General features: G+C 42.5%; 2 protein-coding genes and 1 non-coding gene across 4 annotated transcripts in view; 1 reads left to right on the top strand and 2 right to left on the bottom strand.

Annotated features, from left to right (window-relative positions):
- LOC115790846 (calpain-9) overlaps positions 1-16,072 on the bottom strand; it is a 28,031-nt gene extending 11,959 nt beyond the window's left edge. Inside the window, exons 1-10 of the mRNA XM_030744813.1 lie at positions 15,714-16,072; positions 9,046-9,115; positions 6,631-6,749; positions 6,236-6,369; positions 5,079-5,250; positions 4,862-4,933; positions 4,513-4,604; positions 3,261-3,335; positions 2,775-2,935; positions 597-754 (exon numbers count right to left, since the gene is read on the bottom strand). Of these exons, the coding sequence (XP_030600673.1) occupies positions 597-754; positions 2,775-2,935; positions 3,261-3,335; positions 4,513-4,604; positions 4,862-4,933; positions 5,079-5,250; positions 6,236-6,369; positions 6,631-6,749; positions 9,046-9,115; positions 15,714-15,959 (1,299 nt within the window). The 5' untranslated portion in view covers positions 15,960-16,072. The remainder of the gene's footprint in view (positions 1-596; positions 755-2,774; positions 2,936-3,260; positions 3,336-4,512; positions 4,605-4,861; positions 4,934-5,078; positions 5,251-6,235; positions 6,370-6,630; positions 6,750-9,045; positions 9,116-15,713) is intronic.
- trnak-uuu (transfer RNA lysine (anticodon UUU)) lies at positions 2,278-2,350 on the top strand. Its single transcript has one exon. It is a non-coding gene; the product is annotated as a tRNA-Lys (tRNA).
- A 1,459-nt stretch (positions 16,073-17,531) lies between the features above and the next one.
- On the bottom strand, positions 17,532-24,840 carry eif3k (eukaryotic translation initiation factor 3, subunit K). Of its 2 annotated transcripts, none has more exons than XM_030744383.1 (8): positions 24,659-24,840; positions 22,079-22,177; positions 20,058-20,178; positions 19,110-19,187; positions 18,579-18,645; positions 18,317-18,394; positions 18,016-18,141; positions 17,532-17,676 (listed from the first exon to the last, which is right to left on the bottom strand). In XM_030744383.1, exons 1-8 carry the CDS (start codon positions 24,718-24,720, stop codon positions 17,645-17,647), a joined length of 663 nt encoding a protein of 220 aa, XP_030600243.1. In that variant the 5' UTR covers positions 24,721-24,840; the 3' UTR covers positions 17,532-17,644. The 2 variants fall into 2 exon arrangements, with proteins under 2 accessions (XP_030600243.1, XP_030600244.1); XM_030744384.1 differs by having other exon boundaries at positions 19,110-19,184.
- Between the last annotated feature and the right edge of the window lie 1,232 nt (positions 24,841-26,072).

Raw genomic sequence — 26,072 nt, 5'->3', positions numbered from 1 at the left:
CCAGTCCATTTATATTTTTTACTCTATATTCATTTTCATAAGGCCTGTTTGAATATAAACCAATATGTGAAGCAGCAAAAGAAAACATGTAAAAGCACGACTACCTCAGCTTTAAATGAACAGACTTCCTGTAGACACAAAGAGTGCAGAGTCCTCTCTGTCCTCTCAGTCTGAGCAAATGCTCAATATAAGCACCTCAGTTTGAATAAACAGCAAATGGACTGAATTTTCAGAGGAATAAACCTTTTAAATGATTCAATAATTTGCCATAAACATGATTTAAATGTTATTTCTGCACAAGCCGTCTGTCTTAATGTAAATGCATAGAGATGTGCACTTTCTGCTCTTTAAAATGGCAGCTTGTAAGCTGAACTGAATATCTGAATATTATCTCATAATAATATAATAACTGAACAGAGCTTATCTGCACTCAGGAAGTCAATCCCAGGAGAGAAGACAGTGATCGAGCAGGACTAATGCAGGGCTTTGGTCACTTTTGTGTGTACTATAGAGGTATATTTAAACACTGAGACCCTGTGTGTGTGTGTGTGTGTGTGTGTGTGTGTGTGTGTGTGTGTGTGTGTGTGTGTCTGTACCGGGTATATGTGAAGGGCGATGGCGAGATCAACACCTCTGCGTCTCTGGTGTTTCTGCATCAGAGCCAATACGAAGGAGCAGGTCTTCTGAGAGCTGTCGAGGTTGTGGTCCACCTTCGACAGAACAAAGTAGAACTGAGGGTTCTGAAAGAACCAACCTGGACACACACACACACAAACACACACAAACAGACACACACATTCTGTTAGTGCACCATTTTTCATATCGCACATAGCCTTTAACATTTCGTTATTTTCAAAGCTGAGCACAGTTTATCTGAAAGGAAGGAAGGAAGGAAGGAAGGAAGGAAGGAAGGAAGGAAGGAAGGAAGGAAGGAAGGAAGGAAAAACACATTAACACACACACACACACACACACACACACACATATATATATATATATATATATATATATATATATATATATATATATATATATATATATATATATATATATAAGTCTGTCAGCAGTCTGTCAGCAAAAACCAACCAACCCAGTGACGTCACATCTGTACTGGCACAAGATGGCGCTACGCATGCTCTAAAAACGTATTTCTTAAATCCAGCATCACAGACAGAGTTAAATCTGTGACAGTTCTGAACTGCAGCTCTTGATGGTGACCTGTGAACCCAAACATACCAACTTCAGCATCTGTACTGTGGTTTTTGGATCCTGTGCCATGTAAGCTCAGCTCAGCTGTTTGGCGGGGTATTGCAATCCTGACGGACTTTTTTCTTATCCAAACATGATTAAGCCAACAAGTCTGAGAAGATTTAGACAAAATTAATAACACCACATCCCCACTGACAGACACATTGCTGAGATATGTTGTACTGTGACACCACTATGGTACTGTTATTAAAGACTGTACAGATAAGCTTGTCTCAGCCTGCTGAGTTACAAAATGCCTCACAAACACCGTACAGTCTGAGATCTGAGCAGACAAAACAAAACCAGAAGGATTATTTCTGACTCATATGTAATAAATCAGGTCCACATCATGATGCAGATTTTCAAAAGTAAAAAACTGCATCTGAGAACAGACAAAGAGAGGTGCCTTACTCAAATGTGATATCTTGAATGAATGAATATCCTATACTGCAATTATCAAAATCATTTTTCTTGACTTGTATCAAAATTCTCTGAACTCTGTGTCTGACTGCCTCACTCTCAGAGCCGTGAAAGCAGCAGAGCCACACAAACACCAACACTGCTTGGTGACCACAAACAAACTCCTCTCACTGCTCCGGCCGCAGCTTTAACCTTTGACATGTTAACTCTGGAGGAATTAGCATATAGCACGCTTTTTAAGTGCTCTTTTGTGTAACTGTGTTTTTGCACTTTTAAATTCAAACACAACATCCAGCTTTACATATGTGATTTACATATCGTTAGCCTCATAGCATAATGGCCTATGTCATATTTTGGATTATACTGTGAAGCTAATGATACGTAAATGTTTAACATCTAGCTGCACATCAGACAGCATCACAACAGCTTCAGGGCAGTTAGGAAACGTTTACAGATGTTATTTTATTTTATTTGTTTGTTTTTAATTCAGTTTCTAGACTGAGTTTGGCTGTTTCACTCTATGTTTTTTATGATTAAAAATGTTTAGTTCTACCTGATTTATAGTCCAATTTTAAATCTACACTGTACCTTGACCCTTGACCTTTCAGAGCCTGGATAGCTCAGTCGGTAGAGCATCAGACTTTTAATCTGAGGGCCCAGGGTTCAAGTCCCTGTTCAGGCGGGAGGCTTTTTAAGCTGCTGAAACACTGGTGTCATGTACAGAGGCCTCTCTGCACAGCCTCTTGGTGAACGGATATCTGTGAAAACGGTCTCATGGACATGCAAGTGTGTCAGATTGCCCCAGTCTCAATCACAGAGCTGTCACCCTCAAGCTACCTTTCTGGATTCAAAAATCATAACTTTATCTTCATTTTTAAAACCTGCTGCTCTGCTGCCAGCAAACCCGTCCATGTTTCTGACAGGTCGGATGATGAACGTGCTCAGAGATAAAACCTGGGGTGACTTATCAAGTAGAGAACCACCAAGTGAAACCAGAGAAGGAGAATATATCCCGGTGTGCTGAACGTGCTTCATTCAGGGCCCTGTGAGCTTTAGAGTTTACAGGCAGACACAAATAATCTGTCACATATCATCACCCAGCTTACCGCCTTGAGGAGAGCCTCCTGCTGTGATGCTCGGCACCCAGTTCCCATGATGCATGATGCAGCTCCACGGCAGCATGCTGGAGCCTGGCACGCTGAGAGTGTCGATCAGGTGACACACCTCCATCACCTCGAAGTTCTGCCTGAAGTCTGACACTGACATCCTGACAGAGCGAGAGAACCCGAGAGAACCCTGAGCAAGCAGATTTCACCACTGTGCTCAAAAGTGTCACATGTTTGAATACCTTTTCATGACTAAATTCAAAAGCAAAGACACGTGCATTTGCTTTCTTCATTGCAATAATCTGACTAATTTTTTTTTTGCTCTGTAAGGAACTGTTGGTGCAGCTTTAACCATTTTACCACAACCAGAAAATGTCTGACGGGTACCTACCCCACAGTGGGCACTTCTTCCCGGGGAGGTGGAAACACCCACAGAAGGCCACCCAAAGGATGGCTGATAGTCACTGGGACAGACTGTAAACTCACCAGAACTCTCCGTCCTCCCGTCTGACTCTGCCGAGACGTTTCTGCTCCTCGATGCTCACCGAGTTCCACTCTGACCTGCAAACACAGACGTTTGTGAATGTGCTGCAAAGGTGTGAAGTGTTTATGCAAGTGGGGGGACGTTTTGGTCATCATGTGACCTCGTGCATCAAACTAGAAGGGCACTCAGTAGAGTGCATACCTCCCCCACCCCACATTTTATATCTTGCCGGCACTACATGGCAACATATACCGCCCATAACACCATCATAATTTACATGATCACAAAGACTAGAAATGATTTTATTGATTTAATGAGTTCCACATGAACAGATAATGGCATATATTTATATTTAGCATCCTATAAAAAAACTTCACTGAAATATGAATTTTATAATTTTGAGAATTAACTTTGAAATTTTTGAAAAACTTGGGTGACTGTGACATTTGACCTTTGACCTTGAATATGAAATCATAAGTTTTTGGACCCCAAAGGAATATTTCCACAAAGTTTTATGAATTTTTGTTGAAAATATTGCTGACTGACAGACAAACAACCCAACGGGAGGGGGGGACATCACCTGTCGGTGGGCGAGGTAATAAATAATAAAGTGAGTTATGATATCAGTGCAGATGCATTAACTATATAAAAATTAAACTCTTAAATTTCAGATCTTTTTTTGCCACAGCATTAAAATGATCTTAATATTATTTGTACTTTCTGTTTTGCTCATGAGACACTCGATTTAACCCTATATTTGACATTCAGACCAAGAAACTCGAGAACGATTAAAGTGTGATTTATGCTTTAGAGTGAATCTATGTCAAAGGTATGACTGAAGCCCTACACCTTAACTTACACCAGGGGTATTCAACTCCAGGCCTCGAGGGCCGCTGTCCTGCAGGTTTTAGATGTGTCTCTGCTCCAACACACCTGAGTCAAATATAGAAGTCATTAGCAGGAGAACTTGACTGCACACTGAGGAGGTAATTCAGCCATTTGATTCAGGTGTGTTGGATCATCTAAAATCTGCAGGACACCGGCCCTCGAGGCCTGGAGTTGAATACCCCTGACTTACACCATAACCTGACTCGCACCTCCCTAGAAATGTAACTACATGCTGTGTCCAAGCAGCTCGTAATGATAGTGATCGATCTATCATTCTCATACAGACTGGAAGTATTCAGATTTAGTTTGATTTCTAAATTTTATTGAACACTGCTGGATGGACCATCTGAGTGTACATCCTCATACCCCTTCATGTCACTCCAGGGTCCCTCCCACTCTGTGTTGCCCCAGGGATTGAGGATTCGCACCAAATATTCAGCGCCGTGTGCTGTATTCACCTGGCAGGAGAGCAGATAAACCAGGTGAGAGCAGAGTGAAGAGCGGGCTATGAAGCGTCTACATTTGTACTTAAGATTCGTAAACGCTCCAATTAAAATGTCATTTCTTTCTGCTTTCGCCGTTCTACATCTCGTTAATGAAGACACATCAAGAAGCAGGCTGATGACAGATTTATTAAATCCAACAGTGCTATTTTCAGAGTTTACGAGGAGAATTAAGCTTAAACCTTTTTTGGACCTTGTTGAGTGACAGTTACCTTCTCCACTGCAGTCAGAGAGTAGGCATGTCTGAACAAGATCCCCAGTCCATTCCTCTTCTCCAGAGAACCCTGGAGGGAAAAAAAAAAAAATCATCCACCCACGGTGAGGACAGCGGGAAGAACAAAGAATATGATTTATAAGTTTCAACAAGAACACTTCACCCCCTGGCAGGTTCAGCTCTAAATCAGCCCTAACAGGTCCTCCTCACTGTACCTGGCAGTTGGCACAGTTGATGAGTGCTCCTCTAGCCAGCAGATATCTGAGAAGGGCTGGCAGGTCTCTGGGAAGCGAGGCCACCATCAAAACCTCCGTCACACCGCCTGTCATATCCACCATGGCCTCATGAGGGAAGCCCATGTCCAGAGCTCTGTAACCACCCTTCAACCTGGAACAGAAAGGGAAACATCAGAGGAGGCACAGACATGGCAAAAATTCATATCACCATGTGGGATAGGTGGATCCTCCAAACAAGTCAGGGCACATGAACAGTCAGATACTTTGAGGGCTTGAACCTCAGAAAACATTCATTGTATGAAGGTCAAACTTTGGATGGAATTAAAGGGTTCAGGTGGGACCTGCTGACTATTCATGGATGACCCAATTAGCAATTAAGAGTCGTTACTGAAAATGCAAATGAATAGTTTATGTAACAGGTAAACAAAGACCAAATGTCTGTCACAGAGGCTGAAATGTTCAGTACAGTAAAGCAGCTCATGGATTTAATATTTGTGGCTGTAAACTGTAGAAGCTTTATAAGCTTTGTGCCATTGACAGAATAAGTGCTCCAGTCTCGCTTAACTTCACTAAGGCCCTTTTTTCCACCGACGGGGTTCCGGAGCCGGTGCCAGAATTTGAGCTGTTCAGCGGTTTTTCCACGAAAGTGGCAGAAGGGCGTGACTCTGCCATCACAACGTAAAGTTTTCTACCATATTACATGTGTATTACATGAGAAAAGCGAAGCGATTTTCACGGCTGTGAATTAGGTTGGGCTCTAAGGCTGAACTTGCTGCTTTGTATCAGTTCATATCACAGATAAAAGGACACAAAGTGCGTACTTGTCGTCTTGCTCTAATCGCTGTCTGTGTTTCTCTCTGTGCTGCACACAGATGCTGCAGTAGTTTGGTTTGGACCGTAAAACGAATTTGCAGCACAAGACAGGGGAGCGTGTTCTCCCACGTTTGTGCCCACGCTCATACGTAAAGGATCGGTTCACAAAGCGCAGTGGACACGCAGGCCTGTTCTTAAGCATTTCGCTGGTTCATTGAAACCGACACCAGCACTGGCACGAGCACCGGCTCCTCGGCGGTGGGAAAGTAGCCTAATGGAAACATGGGATATGGACACATACACCAGGGCTGACAGGGACTCACTTGGCGTAGGCCTTCTCCAGCAGGGAGCTCCAGAACTCGTTTTTTTGGGGGGAGCTGAGGAAGATCAGATTGTTGTCTATAGTAGGCAGCAGATCATCGATCCGTACCTCCTCCCACTGACCGTACTGCCAGAACTACAGAGAGAGCAGAGATGGTTTCTTTCTGCTACAGTGATGCTGATCCTCTGCCTTCACCAGCTTTTTAAAGGCCGTAAAAAGACAACAACAACTTTCCAAACTCTCATACAAGTGACAGCTACACCTTTGTACACAACTTTAGCATAAGCAAAGGAGACGAGAGTAACAAAAGGGCACATTCACACTTCATTTGCAGTCAAATATCATCTTCTTTGGATTGAGAATGAGATAATAGCATGATAAGCAGTGTTTATGTACCCTGAAGGTGAAGCAACCGTTGTATCCATCTTGGAAACTCTGCTCCAGAGGCATAACCTTCCTGAGCAGCGGCTGATACATGGAGAGAGACGCTATAGCCGAAAGTAACCAGCAGTCATCTGGAAAGGAGGAAGGAGAAGTAGGTCATGGCATCAGGAAGGTGCGTCATTTAAAGCTTCAGTGCACGTTACACAGTCTTGTTTCCATGTTAAATGCTCCTCTTCAACCACAATGTGACATAACTGGTGCAGCTTCTTTCACCTACAGGCTCCATTAAAGCTTTATGTGCGGGGTGCCTGATGGATGGTGCTTACAGACATAAAGCATCACTTTGACACACTGGATTCAACAGCTATTCATCACTGAGTGGCAGATACATCATGCAAAATGGGCCGCTTAAACATTCAGTATAGGCTGCAAATACTGGGAGCCAAGTATATACAGAGGCCTGTTTGCACTGTTGTATTTGATTAAGGAGGAGCATGTTTGACCTGGTCTTCAGCTTGGAATGCAGACCTACCCGTGTGGGATGAATAACTGACTCTGGTGCAGCTACTGTAGAAAAGATTAGTTATTGTACTTGACACCATGAAAGATGGACGTATAGCCTCAGAGTCTGAAAAGCTCCCAACTGTGTTTATGCTGTTTTTGCCTGTTGGTCTTTAAAACTATTACTACTATTATTATACTATAGATTTATTTTGTTTGTTTTATTACCTGCCCAGAGGCTGCAGATGCAGCTAAACCTGTTATAAATTTATGCATGGTCCCTATGAAAATAAACAGGAAAGAAAGAAAGATCTCTGCAGGGTGTTAGCGAGATATCAGCTGGAGCTGAACTAACACAGGGCTGTACTTTTGGGTAGTACTAATTTTTACCACGAGCTGGAGCAGTGGGTCAATGTAACCTGTATTTAATCAAGTAAGTCATTAAAAACACATTATTAAAATGAAGGCTTGGGGAAAAAAAAGCTAATTTTCTTATAAGAAATATCAAATGTTAAAAGAAAAGCAAAACGCTTACAAAAATGTACTAAAATACTGCCACCTGGTGGGGAAGATTTTTCAGAAATTATGTGGTTCTGCAGTCAGCAGGGGGCGACTCCTTTGGTTGCAAAAATAAATCAGATTTTAAAAAAGACCTGATTGCTCAGTTAAAAAATGGCCTTAGTAAACATTTTCCTGATGACTTTGTGGGCTAGACTTCACTAAGCAATGGGTGACGGCTGGGCGGTTGCATCCATCTTTTATGTACAGTCTGTGCTCGACACTTGTACAAAGACAACTGGATCTGCTCCGGTGGGAGAGGCTCCGGCACCCCTTTGACCCTCTGCAGGATAACGTTATACACATAATGGGTGGATTTGTATGTTTGAGTCCGTTTACGCCATTCTCCTCCACTTTGTATTTTGTTATTTCTGTTATTTATGCCCTTTAAGGAGGCTCAGTAGCAGCCCACAGCATTCATCACCCTTCATCAGCTGCACGTGAGTCAGACTGTGTATTGTCAGAAGTGTGTATCTGTCACAGATGGTTGAACCTCTTTGCACTGCTGTCATATTGCTTTGAGGTGCTGATTGTCAAACACACTCATAGCTGACAAATGCTGCTATCTGAAACTTGGTCTGTGACGGTGCTACAGTTTTCAGCGTGTTATTAGTTTGTCTAAGCCTGAGAGTGTTAAACTTTTCTTTCTTTCAAAAGCCACAGAAGGTTCACAGCTGTCACCTCATACAGATCAGGACAATAGTATCAACAGTCTTTCAAATTATATCAGGAGGGTTTCAGAATCGGAGGGTCAATCAGCACGGGTTCATTTATTTTGGAAATGCTGTTCCTTTATCTGACTCCTGCCTTCACTTCTCTCAAAAACAGACCCAGCACTTCTAGGAGGCCTGCGGTGCTGTCCTGAGTGGGCGGGGTCAGCTCCGGTGCCTCATCCCGTGCACTCCTGGGATCAAAACGGCTCTAAAAGCTCAGCTATGGCCATAAAAACAGAAACCACACCACCTGCTGTTTAAGGGGCAGCCAAGAAATTTGCTTAAAGGGGGAGGAGCTAAAACAGCTGATTTCTGGTGAGGTCAGGGTCCATGTGAGAAAGATGAGGATTACTTTGAACTGTGAATCATGCAAAGCTGCTGTAATAGAGTCCAAGAGTGAAAATATGGTGCTGAAAATGAACAGAATAGGTCCACTTTAATCTTTCAGTTTCTCCTGGGAGGGTGTGCAAAAATCTACTCTGACAACTAACATGTAATTAAAGCTGTGAGACATTTATTGGAGTAGTGATGTAGTGGAGTAGAAGTATAAAGTTGAATAAAATGAAAATACTCAAGTAAATCACTTTAAATGTGTACTTGGTTCGGTAAAAATGATTACCTTCTGTGACTGAGTAGTACAGGTGAGTCTACTTACTGAGTTTTCCCTGGCAAACATCCAGCCTGGTTGCTCCATTTACTATGAACTGAGGGGATGGACAGAGTTCCTGGAAAGAGATCGATGATTCATGAAAAAAGGAGGACGAGGGCTGAGAGACAAGAAATTAGAGCAGGAAGCTGAACGTAAATAAACTTGATCTGACTTGTCTGATGCCAAAGGGAGAGGCAGATAAATACTAAAGTTCATCCATCACAAAAATGTGGCACCAACTTGGCACTACCTGATGTTTCAAACACACCATCATTTGGCTGCAGTGCGACTCAGAGTCACACAGGACGACCCAATTAAGTTTTATCGTTACAGTTTGTATTACATCCTTTTTGTAGGCGTCTAATTAATATTTCTAAAACTAATAATTATCATCTCACAACATTTATAAACATAGCTGAGATAAGACAAGAAACAACTTTTAATATAACAAATACAAAACGTTGCATGAAAACCAAAAACAAGACAAACTGGAGGAATTAAAGATTAAACTGGAAGTACTACAGATTACACTGGGGGTACTACAGTTTATACTGGGGGTACTACAGATTACAGTGGGGGATTTTTGAACATCAGAGCATTTCTGGTAAAATTAGTCTCTGTTGAGATCTTCATGAATGCACAGCATTTTTTGGTTATCCAGTTTCAGTCCATTAGTATTTAGACTTGCCCAGACTGCACACAGTTAAAGCAAACAGAGATACTCAAGAATTCCTCCCACTTACAACTTATCAGTACAAACAAAAACTGTCTGTGCACCCTTGGCACACAGTATGCACTGGAGCATGGCTCTGCAGTACTGCAGTCTTCATGAATATGTGTGTCATCGGTGTTTCCTCCTACTTCAGGCCCTTACACTCCTCTAGATTTACACATAGCTAATGTAATATGAGAGAATCCGTCCTGATTATGACATTATTGGTGGAAACGCTGAAAAAAAATGTTTGTGTGGATAAAGAAATGGCAGCTTGCAGCATCTGTGCAGCACAGCAGACTGAAGTAAACTGTGTGGTGCAACACAGAAGTGAGAGCACACAGCTCGTTTTATGAAAACAATCACTTTAAAACTAATCGCACCTGAATGGGGAATTGAACCTGGAACCGCAAATTAAAAGACCAATGAACAACTCAGATCCAAGTGGTGAACAGCAGCAGCAGGAGACACGATAACACCACTAGTAGCAGCTACAGTTAGAAGCTAAACTTGAGGCAATGTGTTAGTTAAAGGTGTTGATATAAACAGCTGAAAATGTGGGACGAAGTGTAGTTTAATATATAATTTATAATATAGTTTAACAGATTAACATATAATAGCACTTTTGAAGTCCTCCCTTCATGTTTTAATTGGAGGAAAGGTCAAATGCATGTTCTAAATCTAGACCTGTGTTCATCTTTTGCATACAACTTATGATGAATGAAGAATCACATGCAAAGCTGTTGTCCAAAATGATCTTATCTTCATATTAACAAATCTCCCACAGCTCTATTTTGTACACCTCTTCTTCTTACTCTCTTTAGGGGCCTCCACACCTGAGTATCTGCCTCCATCTCACCCTATCCCAGCATCCTGCTCTGTCACACCAACCCTCGTGTTCTCATTCATCATGACCTCCATGAATCTTCTCTGAGGTTTTCCTCTTTCCTCATCCTGCCTGGCAGCTCCATCTCCAACATCTTTTGTCCAGTCTATCCAACTCCCTCCTCTGCACATGTCCAAACCATCTCAGCCTTGCTTTTCCATCTTTGTCTCCAAACTGCTCAGCCTGAGCCTCATTTAGAATCCTGTCCATCCTGATCTCAACATCTTCAGCTCTGTCACCGTTCCTCACATCAGGTCTCACTACCATCTTGTAAACCTCCCCTTTCACTCTTACTGCTGTTCTTCTGTCACAACTTCCCCCTGACACTCCAGTATCTGAACTCATCTACCTGCAGTACCCCCGCCTTCCCCTCATTCACACATGTATTCTGTCTTGCTTCTATTGACTTTCATTCCTCTTCTCTCCAAAGGATACCTCCACCTCTCCAGGCTCTCTCCCACCTGTTTCCTGCTCTCACCACAGAGCGTATTTGTAAACCTGTAAGCTGATAAGCTCCATGAAATGCGGATACATTTCATGGAGCTTATCGGCTAATATCGGCCTTCTATCCTGTTTTGGGGTTTTTTTTGCTTTAACTTACATTTTTAACGTGTAAAACCTTCTAATCTCAGGTCCTCTTCTATGTTTTCTTTGCGTTTTTAAAAATTTGGAGCACAGGAATCACACAGAAAGTAAACTTATATAAATAAACTTGCTTGCCCAGGTGTTTACGTGTATAATGTACATGTCTGTGGGAAAGAGAGTCCACTGTACCAGTTAAACAGGATGTCTACGGACTACAGCGAGGTGCCAAACCACAGTGCTGAACATAAGGAGTCACAAAGCTGTGTGAGTAATTACCTGAAGGTTCAGTTCACTCTTTATGCCCTCATTCTGTCAACACTGGCTTATGCAGGGCAAGCAGATGGCCAATATTCACCCTCTCAATGGTGTTTTCGTGACGTGTGTGTGTCCTTGCTCTGAACTCAGTGTGTGTTGTACTGACAAGTCTGAAATGTCTGCGTTTAACCGTGTTTTTTTGTCTTTACAGGTCTATTCAGGTTATAATGACTCACAATTCACAGTTTTCCTCTTTTATCACAGATTAATCACAATGATGCAAACACTGAGAGCTGGAACTAATTAATGAAAATGAAAGTGAGATGTTCCAGCTGTGGATGACGCACACCTGGAGGATTTTTAACACGCTGGTTGCTGTTACATTAGCCTACACTTCAGTTTGCACTAAATTCATTGGATGTGAAGATAAATAGCACATGTAGGAAGAAATTAACTAATATTTGACTTTAAATATACATGAAATGTGTGAATATTTGTGTTTGTACATGGATCCTTTTTAGCCTGCGTGTTATTTTTGCTGACACTAAAGGAGTAGACCCTTTTTAAGCTCTGATTGCAGCGCTGTAATGCTCGCTGCTCTTCTGCTTCCTCAATGAGAAGAAAGCACAAATGAAGAAAACAGCACCCAGAGACAGTTTTTTACTGACATCTGGACTCTTTTGATTCAGATGCAGGTGAGTCCATGTAAGCAATTATTCAGTGAATTCACAGAGTCATGGACCTGCCCACCGCGTGCTGCAGTAACCTTCATGTAAACAGTTGATACATATGACATGATCTACGGGAGATCACTCATTTTAATGAATACTACTCTGCTTTAAGCACAGAAACTGCAATGAAACCTATTTTTAGACATAGAATACCCCTGAAACTGGGCAAAGGGCACGTTTTAAATGAAAGAAGCTTTAATGTGCTCGGAGCATTACTGCAACATACTGACAGGAAAGACTTGCCCAGTTAGAGCAAAGGTCAGTGTGACATCTTTTCCCTTTATGAATGAATTTAAGTCCTCCCTCACCTGAACAGCCGTTTGAGCTACACAGGCTCTCACAGCCTATAATTACCTCTGCATCAGCAGCCATAGGATAGAGCAGAAACAATCCTGGTTAGATTGGCATGTGTAAAATCTACTGCATCAGTCACTGAGAGGATGTGATTATCTCTCACTCAGCTGAGTCAGTGATTCCCAGCCATGGTTCAATGAACAAAAGAGATTTTAGCAAAAATAATCACTAATAATCAATAATCTGTTGTAAATTGATTCAACACATTTCTGAAAGTCACTGATACCTGTGCAGCAGGCACGTAGATGAGTTCAGGTTTCAGGTGATTAGCAGTTTAAGCCGTCACCAAGCAGCGTGGACTTAAGCGACCTGCTGGATCCACTCACAGTTAAACAGTTTAAAAAGCTAAAGTGTGAGTAAGAAAAGCTGGAACTTCCTTGGATGACAGCTTGTTGCATTAAAGAAAACTGAGAGCATTAACCTCTGTGCCTGAACAGGGGCTTGAACTGAGACCCTCAGATTAAAAGTCTGAGGCTCTCCTATCTGAGCTATGCAGGCCCCACAGCCATAAGCTAACATGCTCAAGATTTGCATTCAGGCTTTCAGCGTGTTTAAAACATCAACCATGTGAATCAGCCTGATACTCAGCAAAGCTAACTGCATGTGAGGACACAAATGTGAGACATGAGCCAGTCTTTAACCAGCTTCTTAATGAGTGTAATGTGTTCCTGTGTGAAGCATGCAGGTAATTGTCCAGAGGATGCTTCCTGCACAGCCCACGCAGACATTTCCAGGTTTTTGTACTGTGAAAGAGTCTGAAGCCTGCTGCCCTTTATTCTTATTCTGTTTTATAATTCATGCATTTGGATAAATAGCAAATATCAGACATACTTGTCAAACATTGTGCATTATATTAAAACAAGTGAAGAGAAGCTTCCTGTCAGATGCCTTTGTTGGATAGCTCACGGCAGATTTGATTTCATCCCCGCTGCATCCTGCCCTGCCCTCACGCCACAAAGACGAGTGGAGATAGGAGTGCGTGCAGTATTAGAATTGAAGGACTGCAGTGTGCCGAGGGCTCTGACAGCCTGCTGTCTTTGCTTCCCTCTTGTCAACCTGCATCTCTGTGTGACCTCTCTGAAGCCCGCCCATTCAAATGTTCCTCTGTCATACACCAAAAATAAGTCCAGAGGTGGTGAACCAGCTCAGGGCACCACAGGGCAGAAAAACCCAACATTTGGCACAAGGCTGGGACTGAAACTGCAGAGAGAGACCCACGTATAATTCACCAGGATGACCATGTTTATGAGGCCCTGCGAGTTTTTATTGTGTCCTTATTTTAACATAAACCCAGAGAATTAAAGTGCACGGAGTCCCAAAAAGTTGACATCAGTTGAGATGTGAAGATCTGAGTAACTAAAAACGGCAAACGAAATCAAACAGGCTCAGAGGGATGTCAGTTTTCTCAGAAAGCTTCACAAATTTTCGATATGCGCACCACCTGAGACCCGACACACATCAGGCTGGTAGTCCAGCTCCTGCCAAACACGCTTATCCTGCGTAACGTTTTTTTTGTGTCACGTCCAGATCTGCTTCCAGTCGCTGCGTTTTTATCGAATTTCCTCGAAAATGCACGCGGCACACTTGTGTCTGACTGTGTTCGAGCGTATTCTAACACACACGATGCCTTTTCACTTCTAGTGAACGCCATTCTTCAACCTGGAAAAAAAAAATGTAATGACACTTGGTCAGTTTTTAGTTACAATCTGAGACCATCTGAGTGAGAACTGCCTGTTATTAGACCATGAAATGTGTCATTTTTTGGGACAGCCTGTCTCGAATTAAATAAAGCATGAAAAGCATTTTGAAACCATTCTGTTGATTTGACCCCAAGAGTGGAATTTTCCTTTTGTAACAGTGTGAAAAGCAAACAGGAAGTGTGGTGTTCAGTTATTCTCATCAGCCTTCATCTGGTATCTACAGACCATCAAAGTGTGTCTACAGTGACCTCAGTCACTACTTAAATGTATGTTTGTCACTATAATACAGCCTTTTAGTGTGAATGTGCCTGTTACTCAGTGATGATAATTATAGTAAGTTAATCCACGCAAGCCTGTAGCAGCTTGTTTTGAAGCTTTGTGCTATTTTGAATGTTACTTTACTCCTACACTTTGCATTGCATCAAAAACACAACTTTCTAAAGTCTCATAAATGTGTGAAAGAAAGAGATTTACAGACATAAATCGTTGCCTTCAGCTTTTTCATTCTCTCCAAAGAAGGCAAATTTTTCCAATATGCCCTTCTTTGAGAGACTGTGCATATTTAAGTAAAACATTTGTGTGACTGCTGTAGTTACTGAACAGATAAAATCCAAATGACAAGCCCATTGCACCACGAGCTTCTTATAATTGTTTTGATCAATTTAGGGTGGCTGTGGCTCAGGAGGTAGAATCAGGTCTCCTGCTAATCAGAAGAATAGAATAGAATAAAATGCCTTTACTGTCATTATACAGGATGTACAATGAGATCGGAGGGCCACTCCTGCTCAGTGCCATGCAGTAGAAAGTCAAACTTTCTAAAATAAATTTTTTTTTAGAAAGTTTGATTTTGAAGGTTGGTGGTTCAATCCCTGGTTGTCCTTGGGCAAGATTGAAGCCTGAGTTGCTCCCGATGCGGTCCTCGGTGTGAGCGTTAGACAGCGAGCGCTCGGATGTGCTGATGTTCATGTGTGAATGAGACCTGCTGTATAAAGCACTCTGTAAGACCCAGTGCATTTACCACGTTTCTCTGTGGATTACATAAAAGTCTTTTCACAGAGCGTGGACGTGCTCTGAGTCAAAGATGCAGGAGGAAGAAGCTGCTGCTCATTTTGAATTCTGAACATTTTATATTGTGATATAAAGTCATGCACTGTTCGTTTTATCATCAGCCCCCTGCTACAATAACACTGTACTATTACTTCATTTTCTACAGAAATAAAAAAGCTTTCAAAGAAATGTAGGGGAGAGAAAATAAAAGGCAGCATTAAAATGTTACTTGTATTCATCTTTTAACCTGTACTGTTGCCAACTAGCGCAGTGTGGTGTCATTGTGTGCACGTGTGGAACATCTGTATTCTGCAGCTGTGGCGTAAAAAGCACGCCATTACCGAATGTGCGGAAGAAACAGATGAAACTGCAGGTTTTACTTCCAGGTGTTACACCTCGGTTACCTTTGGTCGTTTCCACTTGACCCCGGGCTGCATCTCCAGCTCTCCCAGGGGGAAGTTCGGGTCCACGAACAGCCCGTCCCGGCCCACCGTCCTCAAGTCTCCGCTGTCCGGCGGCAGGTCCCCGCTCAGGATATCCGACAGCCAGCGGCGGGACTGAGAGCGCAGCAGCTCGTCGGAGCACACCGAGTCCACATCATCCTCCGGCGGGGGCAGGGAGCTCTCAGACACACTCCGAGACTTTTTCATGGCAAACCCGAACTGTGCGCTAACTACCTTTCAGCAGTCCGACTTTCCTGTTTTTAACACGAACTGATAAGAAGCCACGCCCCCTGTGAGAGACAGGTAGATGCTCACCTGAGTGGAGTGAGTGGCTCTTTGGGAAAATCACTCCCAGAGGGTTTTGTTATGTTTGCGTGAGTCACTCAGATGCTCGTAAGAACAGCTTAAGATTTCACATCAGGGAAGTTTCCAGTTTTACATGGATCTTACATAATGTGAGAAAAATTGATGTAGAGCAACTTATCCTCATTACTTCATCAGCAGTTATAATTCTTAAAAGTACAAAAGTTTCATTGTAAATGTACTTTAAGTACCAAAAGAACTCGTTATGTAGAAACGTACTCATGCATATGTATATCACTTTAATGTTGCAACAGGAGAGGATTTTAATTATTTGCTTAATTATTATATATAATATATATATATATATGTATATATTTATATATACAGGGTTAGTTCTGTCTGTAATAAAAGCAATATTTATTAGTATTGTATTTTAGAATCTGTAAAAGCAACTAAAGCTTTAAATTAAATGAAGTACAAAGTGCAATATTTACACCTCCAATATAAATGTGCTGTTACATCCTCACTGCTCAAGTTCTTTTTAGCCACCAGCAGGGGGCGACTCCTGACGATGGCAAAACACAAGTTTCCAGAAAATGACCACTGTGCTGATTTGACCTTAGTTAACACTTTCCAGATGACTATGAGCTTATTTATTAGTTCCAAGTATTACTAAGATCTGTTATTTTGTAAATTATGGTCCTGTTGATCAGATCTAGGACCTGAGATTGGCGTCTCAGGGTGCAGCTTCACACTCTGATCCTCCACTCGCTCAAAACCACAAACTCCACACAAGACAAAGTTTCCCAAAAGATGTGTCAGAATCAGAGCGAGCCTTCAAACCAGGGCCAGTCCACCAAACATCAACCAGAGGAGATCGAGTCCTCGAGTTACACACAGACGTCTCCTTCCTCGTTGGTGTTCATCAAATGTGAGCTGAAGCCGTTCTGGATGAAAAGCATTAAAATGAAGCGTATTTGAAATTTGTGAATTGAACATGGGTAATATTGGATAACATGAGCATGTTTTCTATATATTTTTTCCATTTTTTAAAGGAAAAAGGACAACAATATAAATGTGTGTTGGATCACACGTTTGCAGTCTTAGCTAAAATCTGATTTCCATGGTTTAATAAACTCTTCTATAAAAAGGCGTCCCTCAGAAGTCTCAAACTGCCCGTGTTTCCATTAGCAAAATATCAGCCATCACATTAAGACCACAGCATCAGCACCCTGGACACAATACAAACATATCTGATCAGTTTTATCTTGAGACTTTAGTGTTGCTGCAGCAGCAGCTGCTTGGAGCTATAAAGCTGCTGAGCAGGGGAACAACGAGAACACACACACACACACACACACACACAACACGCAGCCAACACCCCGACACTCCACAGGTGAACTAAGAGCAATAAATATTCCTGAACATTTCCACAGCAAAGACTCGTCATGACGAAGGAAACGCACACACACGGGCTGGAAATGATAAATTATTTTTATTGAGTAATGTGTGATTATGAAAACAGTTGACCTGGCTGACTCATCACAACTGGTGTGTGTGTGTGTGTGTGGCGTGTACGTTTGTCTGCATCACTGAGATGTGGCCATAATGCTGGATACACCTGTGAAAGGAAAAAAGGGGGTGAGACAAAGAGGAAAAACAGGGAGAAGGGGAGGAAACAGGGTATGAATATTAAATCTTTGACTTCACTTCCTGTCACACAGAAACAAATAACAGACATGAAGATACAAATCGAAGTAGCCGGGTTTGTCATGGCGCAGAATGGCCCTCTGGAGCCGTGGCTACACACATATGCAGACACATGACTGGTTGTGCGTTCAGCTGGGGTAATGAGGCCACGTTGTTGTCATGAGGTAATGTGACAGTCGAACACTTAGATTCTTTGTGGGTTTTTGAAAGATTAAACGTGATTTTTCACATTGATATGAGCAGCACTCACTCTCAAAGTCGATCTTCTCCACAATGTTCTTGGGCTTGACGCTCTCCTCCTGGTTGTAGATGAAGATCTGTCCTTCCTCGTTCTCCGTCCAGCCGTACTTGTTCATCCACACCTTCACCTGCGTGTCTGCGCACACAGAAAACAACGGTACAGTCAGGTTTATCGCTAACAGCGAGTCCAAAGATCTGCTTTACACTAAACAGCGCTCTGAGTGCTGCTGATTTAACAGATACCACAGTTAAGACGTTTTTTTTGTCTTTTTAAATATCAAAGATTTATTTGTGTGTATCGAGGTTCTTACCCAGCGGGTCTCCCAACATCTCGGCCAGCAAGCGCCGATCGATGGTCTGGTAGGTGATGCCCACAACGTGGCAGATGACTAAAGAGAAAACGTTCAAGTCTTTATCGTGTTTAAACAGTTTAAAGTGTTTTATTCTCATAATCTGCATCAGTGTCCTGTGTGTGGGGGCATGTCTTCCCACAGGCTGTTTAACTAAACCACCTGTTTGCTTTCAGAGTCATGGCTCACTGCCTGCTGTGGTGACTCACACGGTGATACTCACATTTGCGCACTGAGTCCTCAAAACCAGTAATGCCGTCTATGAGCTCCCTGTTCTCCTCCAGACTCGTCTGTCAGAGGAAACAAGTATCAGCACAAGAAAGCCCGAGATGTCACAATGAGGAAATCAGGAATGTCCACTCAGGGATTCATTCTAATGATAACAATACTAATCATACTCTTACTACTATTATTAATAATAACTGTTGCTTCAAAAGTGTTTCATCAGGCAAAAGCAGAATCGTAAACTCAAAACAGAAAGTTGGACATCAGGACCCAAAACAAACCAGGACCACGGCCGACCTCAGCCAGGAGATCCCCACACGAGGAACTCAGGCTGGGATCTAGCTCAGATCCTCATGGGCTCTACGTTCATGTTAGAAAGTACTCAGGTGTAGAAAAAAGTGCTTGTATGACAATGTGAATGAGGCATGGTGTATGAGTAGAACAGTGCTACATAAGAACAGGTCCATTTAGCATTTTCTTAAAAGCAGCTGAAGCTTTGTGTGCACATGTTTCAGGGTGAGTTTCGTACCCAGAAGCTCTGGAAGTGGCACGTCTCCAGCAGGTTCCCCAGGTAGAGGATCTGCCTGATCGGGCGTTCCTCCTGCTGCGACACTGTAGTCAAGGAAATGCCCCCCGACCCCAATAGAGAGCCCACCACCACCATCCCTAATCTGTTTATACACAGTCCTGCACAGAGATACTCCAACACCACCAACATGAAGTGAGCAGCAGAGAATTTCACCATCAACCACCACAACCTGCTGCTTCTTTTGCACACCTGTAGATTTCCCTTGTGATTTAAATCCACTGGTGACACCTAGTGTTCATCTGGAGATGTGCACCATCACCAGAGTGAGTCCTGTGATGAATCCTCAACCAACCAATCAGCATGAATTAGAGGAACGTTAATGTTTCATGGGAAAAATCAGCTAAAGGACAGAAGTGCTGCTTTATTTCAGCTCCACTTTTTTAACCTGTGGATTATATTCAGACTTTCATAAAGATGCCATAAATACTAACCGGGTTTACAGCCATTCAACAGTAACTGCTGCACACAGGACAGCGTTTGTGCTTTCAGACTGCTCTCCAGTGACCCTCTGCACTCAAGAATTTTCTTTAATAATATTTTTTACATAAGCTACAATATCTAATGCATCTACAAATTTGATTTCTGTAGCTGAATAATGTTTATGTTATATTCAGTCATATTGCTGCTGTATTAGTTTAATAATATTCTGGAGTTACATGCATGCCCTGCCAGATTCAAAACCAACAAAAACAGCTGCGTCCTACAATAAATGCATGTGCACAGTAACAAAGAGATGCTGAGCAACTGACGTTAAAACTGTGATGACTTTTAATTTTGGTGGCTCAGATTTTTTTCTACCAAAGCATCACCTGAAAATATAACACTACTGAACTAACCCCCCCCCCCTCGAGCGCAGCGCTCAGAGAGACGGCAGCACCAAAAGGATACGTGTGTCTGGTCGATCATGCACTTGCAGAGCGTGAAGTCGGTGTGTGGCAGGTTAGTCAGAGCCTTCAGCAGAATCTGTGAGGTCACGTGAGTCTGGAAGTATGCTGGGTTAAACTGGTACCTGCACACATTTCATGGTTAGAGTTATCACCTGTTTTTATGGAGCACGCTCGACTGCATCAAAATATCCAACAGCTATGAAAACACCAATAAAATAAAGACACAACAAAATAATGTTTTCAAAGACAAGCGGGAAGCAAGCACGTGTTGCTTTCGCCGCTAAAGGCGAGTCTGCTGCTTCCTGGAGCTCTCTTTGCCTCCGTCTGCATCACAGACATCCAGCAGTGGAGGCAGGCGGGCAGAGACTGAGTCGCCATTATAGTCAAAATCACCCCACAGTCAGGGCCTGCCGCCTTTACTGGATTAGCCTGTGTCCTTCTCCACCTCGTTTTTATCAAATATCTAATTGTTTTCATTTTGATTATACTTAAAGAAAATTTTGTTTCTGCAATAATAATGTAGCCATAAAAAAAAACAAAAAAACAATTTTGTTATGACATGCTTTTCTCATTTGATAGAAATATAAAAATGACTACTGATTAGGGTTGCAACGGTATAAGATTTTCACGGTATGATAATCGTCTCAGAAAATATTGCGGTATCATCGTACTTCACATATATTATTATAAGTTACACTGTTTTTTGTTTAACAAATTATTTTATTGTACTTGGAACCATTTTTAATGAGTTGTGTTTAAAATGTCTCCTTTAAAAAAAAAAAAAAAAAAAAGCTATACACCTAAAAAATTGCAATATTAGAATGAGGAAAAAGCCAAATCTATAAATAAAAATGAATCTCTTTAGTTTCTGAGTCTCTTTAGAAAGAAAAAATTCTTTGACTTTGTAAACAAATGTGAGAAAAAGTGCAGGAGTTTTCCTGAGATCAGATTTTTATAATCATTTTTATAATAATAATAATAATAATATAATAATAATACTGAATACAATTAAAATGGTGTATATATACACACACACACACACACACACACACACACACACACACACACACACACACACACACACACACACACACACACACTTTATATGTACTCTTAGAATTAAACATCCTGCATTTAAAATGTTCAGTAAAATTATGTATCACCATAAAAACACATTTAATATCTGAGAAACTGAGCCTGGGTCAGTGTCTGATCAACTACTGTTGACTGCTTTATAACACGCGTTGTGCTGCTATGTTAGTGGGTAATAACCAGATACTGCAGACAGAGGGGATTATTTCTGACATGATTTCACTCTTAAGGCTTTCATGCCGAGCCTGATATTCAGGGATGAAAAATAGACACACCAAAATTTTTAAATAAATGCACGTAAATATGCCGTCTTTGCGCATCCAGCACAGTGCGCGCTTCACGGCCACGGGCACTGGCGTGTCCATAGTTCGGATGACTCAGCACTTTTGCTGGTGGTTAGCGTGTGAAACGAGCACGAGGAAACATAGACGGGGTTTATAGTTAACATTTTACACTTTTTTGTTATAGAGAGACAGGTATTAACGAGATAGCTACTTTAATCTGCACGGAGGGATGGTGTTGTAGTAGATATGAGAACAAGTTTGAAGTATTCCCTCCTTTAGCGGCCACTTTTATTCCACACTGTTTGCAAAAGGGATAACCATCCTCACGTACGCTTGGTGGGTATCCGAAGTAGTCCCACACTGCTGATTTTAGTTTAGCATTTTTTTAGGAGGATTGAGACTGGTTAAATCTGTCGCCATTTTCACCGCTGTGTGCCTGAGAGCGGCGCCACTGACCAAGGGGCAGCCCTTATTACCGGTCATAAGCAAACACCCACGGTATGATAACCGTGCATTTTAATACCGAGGTATACCGTGAAACCGGTTACCGCTGCAACCCTACTACTGATGCACTGCTCAAATTCTGATTACATAGATTGTTATTATCAGGATGCATTTCCTCCACCTGCTCCTTTATGCAACTTACAGCTTCAGCACAGCGAGGTTTGCCTCCAGGTCGTAAGCGTTTTCTCTCGCCTGCGTCTCCACGTAGCGCTCCAGTGTCGCGAGGTTTTCTGGGTTGTACCTGTGAGGAGGGATGAGATTATTACCCATGAATGAAAAGCAGATGTTTCAGTGCTGCTGTTTCATTTATGCTGTTGTTAAGCTTATTAGCTTAACATTTTTCTCACAGTGGTAACACCTTTTTATGTTTGTTTAATTTACTTTTATGTTTTCTGTGACTACAGTGCCAGTCGTCTTTTTTCTGCCCCCAACACACACACACTTTTTCCCGGACCAGTGACATCATTCTCTACCTCCTCAACCACATCCACACCCACCTGGACAAGCTAGTGAGTACTGTGAGTTATGTTTTTTGACTTCTTCAGTGCCTTCAACACCATCAGGTTGATGCTACTAGATAACAAACCAACAGTGATGCAGGTGGATGCCTCCCTTGTGACCCAGACAGTTGACTACCTGACAGGCAAACCACAGTTTGTGTACCTGCAGCACTGTGTGTGGCACAGCATGGTCAGCACCTCAAGTGCCCATCCAGGGACCACCCTCTCTCTCCCCTCTATACCACAGACTCAAGCCAATGTACAAAGGTGCACGAGGTGGCACTTCAGAAGTTTTCTGATGAGTCTGCAGTAGTGAGGTATATCAGAGATGCTGATGAGGAAGAGTACAGAACTGTGGTGGACAACTTTATGTCCTGCAAGCAGAACCATCTGCAGCTTAACCTGGCAAAGACTAAAGGACTGGCTGTGGACGTGAGGAGGATCACAACACCAGTGACCTGTCTCCATCTATGGGCTCAGGTGGAAACGGTGGAGGATCACAAATACCTCAGTGGCAATAAACCAGAATGCATTAAAATAAACACAGCTGCTCTCTACAACTGGCCTGTCTGAAGTCCGGCCCAAGCTCAGATTGCATATGACCTGTATGACCCGTGCATTTTGTCTAAAAATGTTATTTTTTTTGGCCCATCGACACAAACAATGAATACGATTCTGCATGCCGTTACATGTAAGAGATGTCTGCCAACTGCCATAACACCTCAAAAAGAAGAAGACAGACTAGCAGACCAACCGTGGAGCTTGGGTGGGGGGGGGGGTCACAGGCCTCTCCAGGTGAACATTGGTGATTCGACACTTAACTGGCCAAATGAAATTTGCTGTGACCCTTCAGTTGTCATGGCTACAGCAAGCAGAAAAAGGAAAGTTGATCATGAAGGCGCAACTTCCAGGAAAGGAGGAAATGACACTTTTTGCATCTGATTTTCCATTAGACTGTTGTTTGAGGAACATAATGTAAAGAGACACTATGAGACAAACCATGTTAATATCTATCATAAGCTATCAGACAGTGACCGTGCTGAAAAGCAAAGCAACTCCAGGACAGCTGAGCTGACACAGTGTACAGTAGTCATCACATCCCTCACTGGTGAGTTTAACGACCACTTTCCCAATTTTGCCACCATCAAAAAGAACATGTTGGTGTTTGACCGTGATGACACTCCACCTCACATGCAGCTGGAGCCGACTGAGCTTCAGTGTGACAGTGAATGCTCACTGCATAGGATGCGAGTCTGCGGTGGCTGATGCCGTCCTCTACGCTGCGCTGTGGCAGCAGACTGAGGCTAACGGACTCCAACACTCTCAGCAAACTGACCTGCAAGCCCAATACAGCTGTTGATGTGAAGCCTGACTCTCTGATGGCGGTGTGAGAGAGAAGGATGATGTCCAAGTTACAGACACTATTGGACAATCCTTCAAACCCTCCATCAGAAGTTGGACAGGAACAGGAAAAGGAACAATTTGTTCATCAACGACAGCCCACAGAATGCCACAGGAAATCATTCCTACCTGTAGCCACTTCATAAATCCTTCCTATGGCACCTTGACAGTTTTCACTCGCTGGATCTTTTTTATACTGTACACAGTGTTGCTTAACTTCAGAATATTTATCTGAACATACTGCAGCTTGAACGGAATGCTGTATTTTCCCCATCTTTCATATTCCTATTTCATAACAACTTCTCTGGTTAGATTCATATTCTGACTCTTAATGAGTGATCAGATCAGAGCAGAGACGGTGGAAAGCTCCTCCGGATGAACCTCCTGAGCAGGTAACCTGGACTGAATGAAAACAAACAAAAGCGCGTGCAGTGAATCAGCTCCTTTGTTTAACACGAGCTTTGACCGCCGCTTTCGCCACATTTACCTGCATAAATCACTGATCTTAATCTACTGAGACTCAGTGAACAGTATTCAGCCACAAGAGGAAGAAACTTTACTCCAATACACCACCGGAGCGAACCTGGCTAATGTTAGCTGCCGCACAAATCTACACTGATAATTTATCCGGTCTTTGTGAAATCTGACTCATCATTTCATTAACACAGTGTTGCTGTAACCGGTCGGCAGTACAGTCTTTTAATAAGGCAGAAAGCCTCTGTGGAAGGCTCACCGCCACTGACTCTCTGCTGCAAACCTTAGCATGAACTGTTAGCAGGCAGACTAAGCTCCGCTAGTTCGGTCTAGGTGGTTTTTTGTACCTGTCGATTCCTCTCAGAAGCTTCCCCACGTTCGCCCTCATCTGCTCGAAAGACGACGCCATTTGGTCCAAACTCTCTCTTGGAAATTAAGGAAAAAATTATAATTAGCGCTGCACGTGGGCCGCAGAGTAGAAAAGGCACCGGGGGGAGGGAGAAAAGGGTGGGACCGGAAGTGTCGACGGACCGGTACGCTGACGGCGGTGTCGGAACAGAGCCAGGCGAAAAGTCGTTCCGGGACCGGAGTGAGTTTTAACCCCCCAAATGTCCCACAAACGCCTCTTTAACCCGTAAAATTTCATCCCCAATGTTGCAGTTTATCATCATCTCTGCAGTTACAGAATCTTTTCTGATGTCTTAAATGTGTAATTTACCGCACATCCTTCCTCCCAGCAGCTGTAAGACTGTATAACCATCACTGCTCCCAACAAAACCACAATAACCTACACATTGTAGGATAATATAAAATATAGTGTAAATAGTCCGGCCTGTTAAGGTTCAACACACAGGCACATCATGTACATTGTATATAGTATTATTATTAGTTATTATTATTATTAAAGTTAATCTTGTTTGTTGTTTTTATATGTATATATTCTTTTTCTTAATAGTGTAAATTATTATATTTATATTTACAATAACTGCGGCTGCTGTTACACCCAAATTTCCCCTCTGTGGGACAATAAAGGCTGTTTCTTCTTCTTCTTCTGTAAGCACTAATAATTAATGTAAACATCAATAACGTATGTAACGTCACAGCAGATCCTCTGCTTCCATCTGTCTCCATACATCCTACATTCATAAAGCTTCTCATGATCCTATGATCATGTCCAAACCATCTCAGCCTTGCTCCTCCAACTTTATCTCTGATACGCTCCACCTGAGCTGTCAGTGATGGACTCCTTTTGAATCCTGTCCATCCTGCTCACTCCCAGTGAAGATCTTAACATCTTCAGCTCTGCCACCTTTTCCAGACCATTAATCACAGCAGGTCTCACTACCATCTTGTAAACCTTACCGTTCACTCCTTCTGTCACAAATCACCCCTGACACCCGTCCCCACCCACTCCACCCTGCTTGCACTCTCCACTTCACCTCTCCTGTGTAACAGATCAGATCCCCCGTAACCAGTGATGTCAGTAACGCGTTACTTAGTAATGAACTGACAAGTAACATGGAAATCTTAAAAGTACATGCTCAAAGTTAGAATGTGATAGAAATTCATAATATACAATTTACAGGTTTTTTTTCTAACACACCAATAAAAACCACAAGCAAATACAAATGTCTGTCTCTCTGTGTTAGCCCTGTGACACACTGGTGACCTGTACAGGGTGTACTTTGCCTCTCACCCTGTGACAACTGGGACAGGCCCCAGCGACCCTGAACAGGATAAGTGGAAGAGGATGGATGCATG

Source organism: Archocentrus centrarchus, chromosome 13 (assembly GCF_007364275.1).
Source record: "Archocentrus centrarchus isolate MPI-CPG fArcCen1 chromosome 13, fArcCen1, whole genome shotgun sequence".
In the NCBI taxonomy this organism is placed as follows: domain Eukaryota; kingdom Metazoa; phylum Chordata; class Actinopteri; order Cichliformes; family Cichlidae; genus Archocentrus; species Archocentrus centrarchus.
Note: the sequence above shows the minus strand (reverse complement) of the source record. Positions and strands in the feature narration are given on the sequence as shown.

Coding starts and splice junctions, on each gene's coding strand:
- eif3k (XM_030744383.1), bottom strand. CDS start 24,720: ATGGCGTCGTCTTTCGAGCAGATGAGGGCGAACGTGGGGAAGCTTCTG. Junction 20,179..22,078: donor AACCTCGCTGTGCTGAAGCT/GTAAGTTGCATA, acceptor AAATGTGTGCAG/GTACCAGTTTAACCCAGCAT. Junction 19,188..20,057: donor GCATGATCGACCAGACACAC/GTATCCTTTTGG, acceptor ACTACAGTGTCG/CAGCAGGAGGAACGCCCGAT.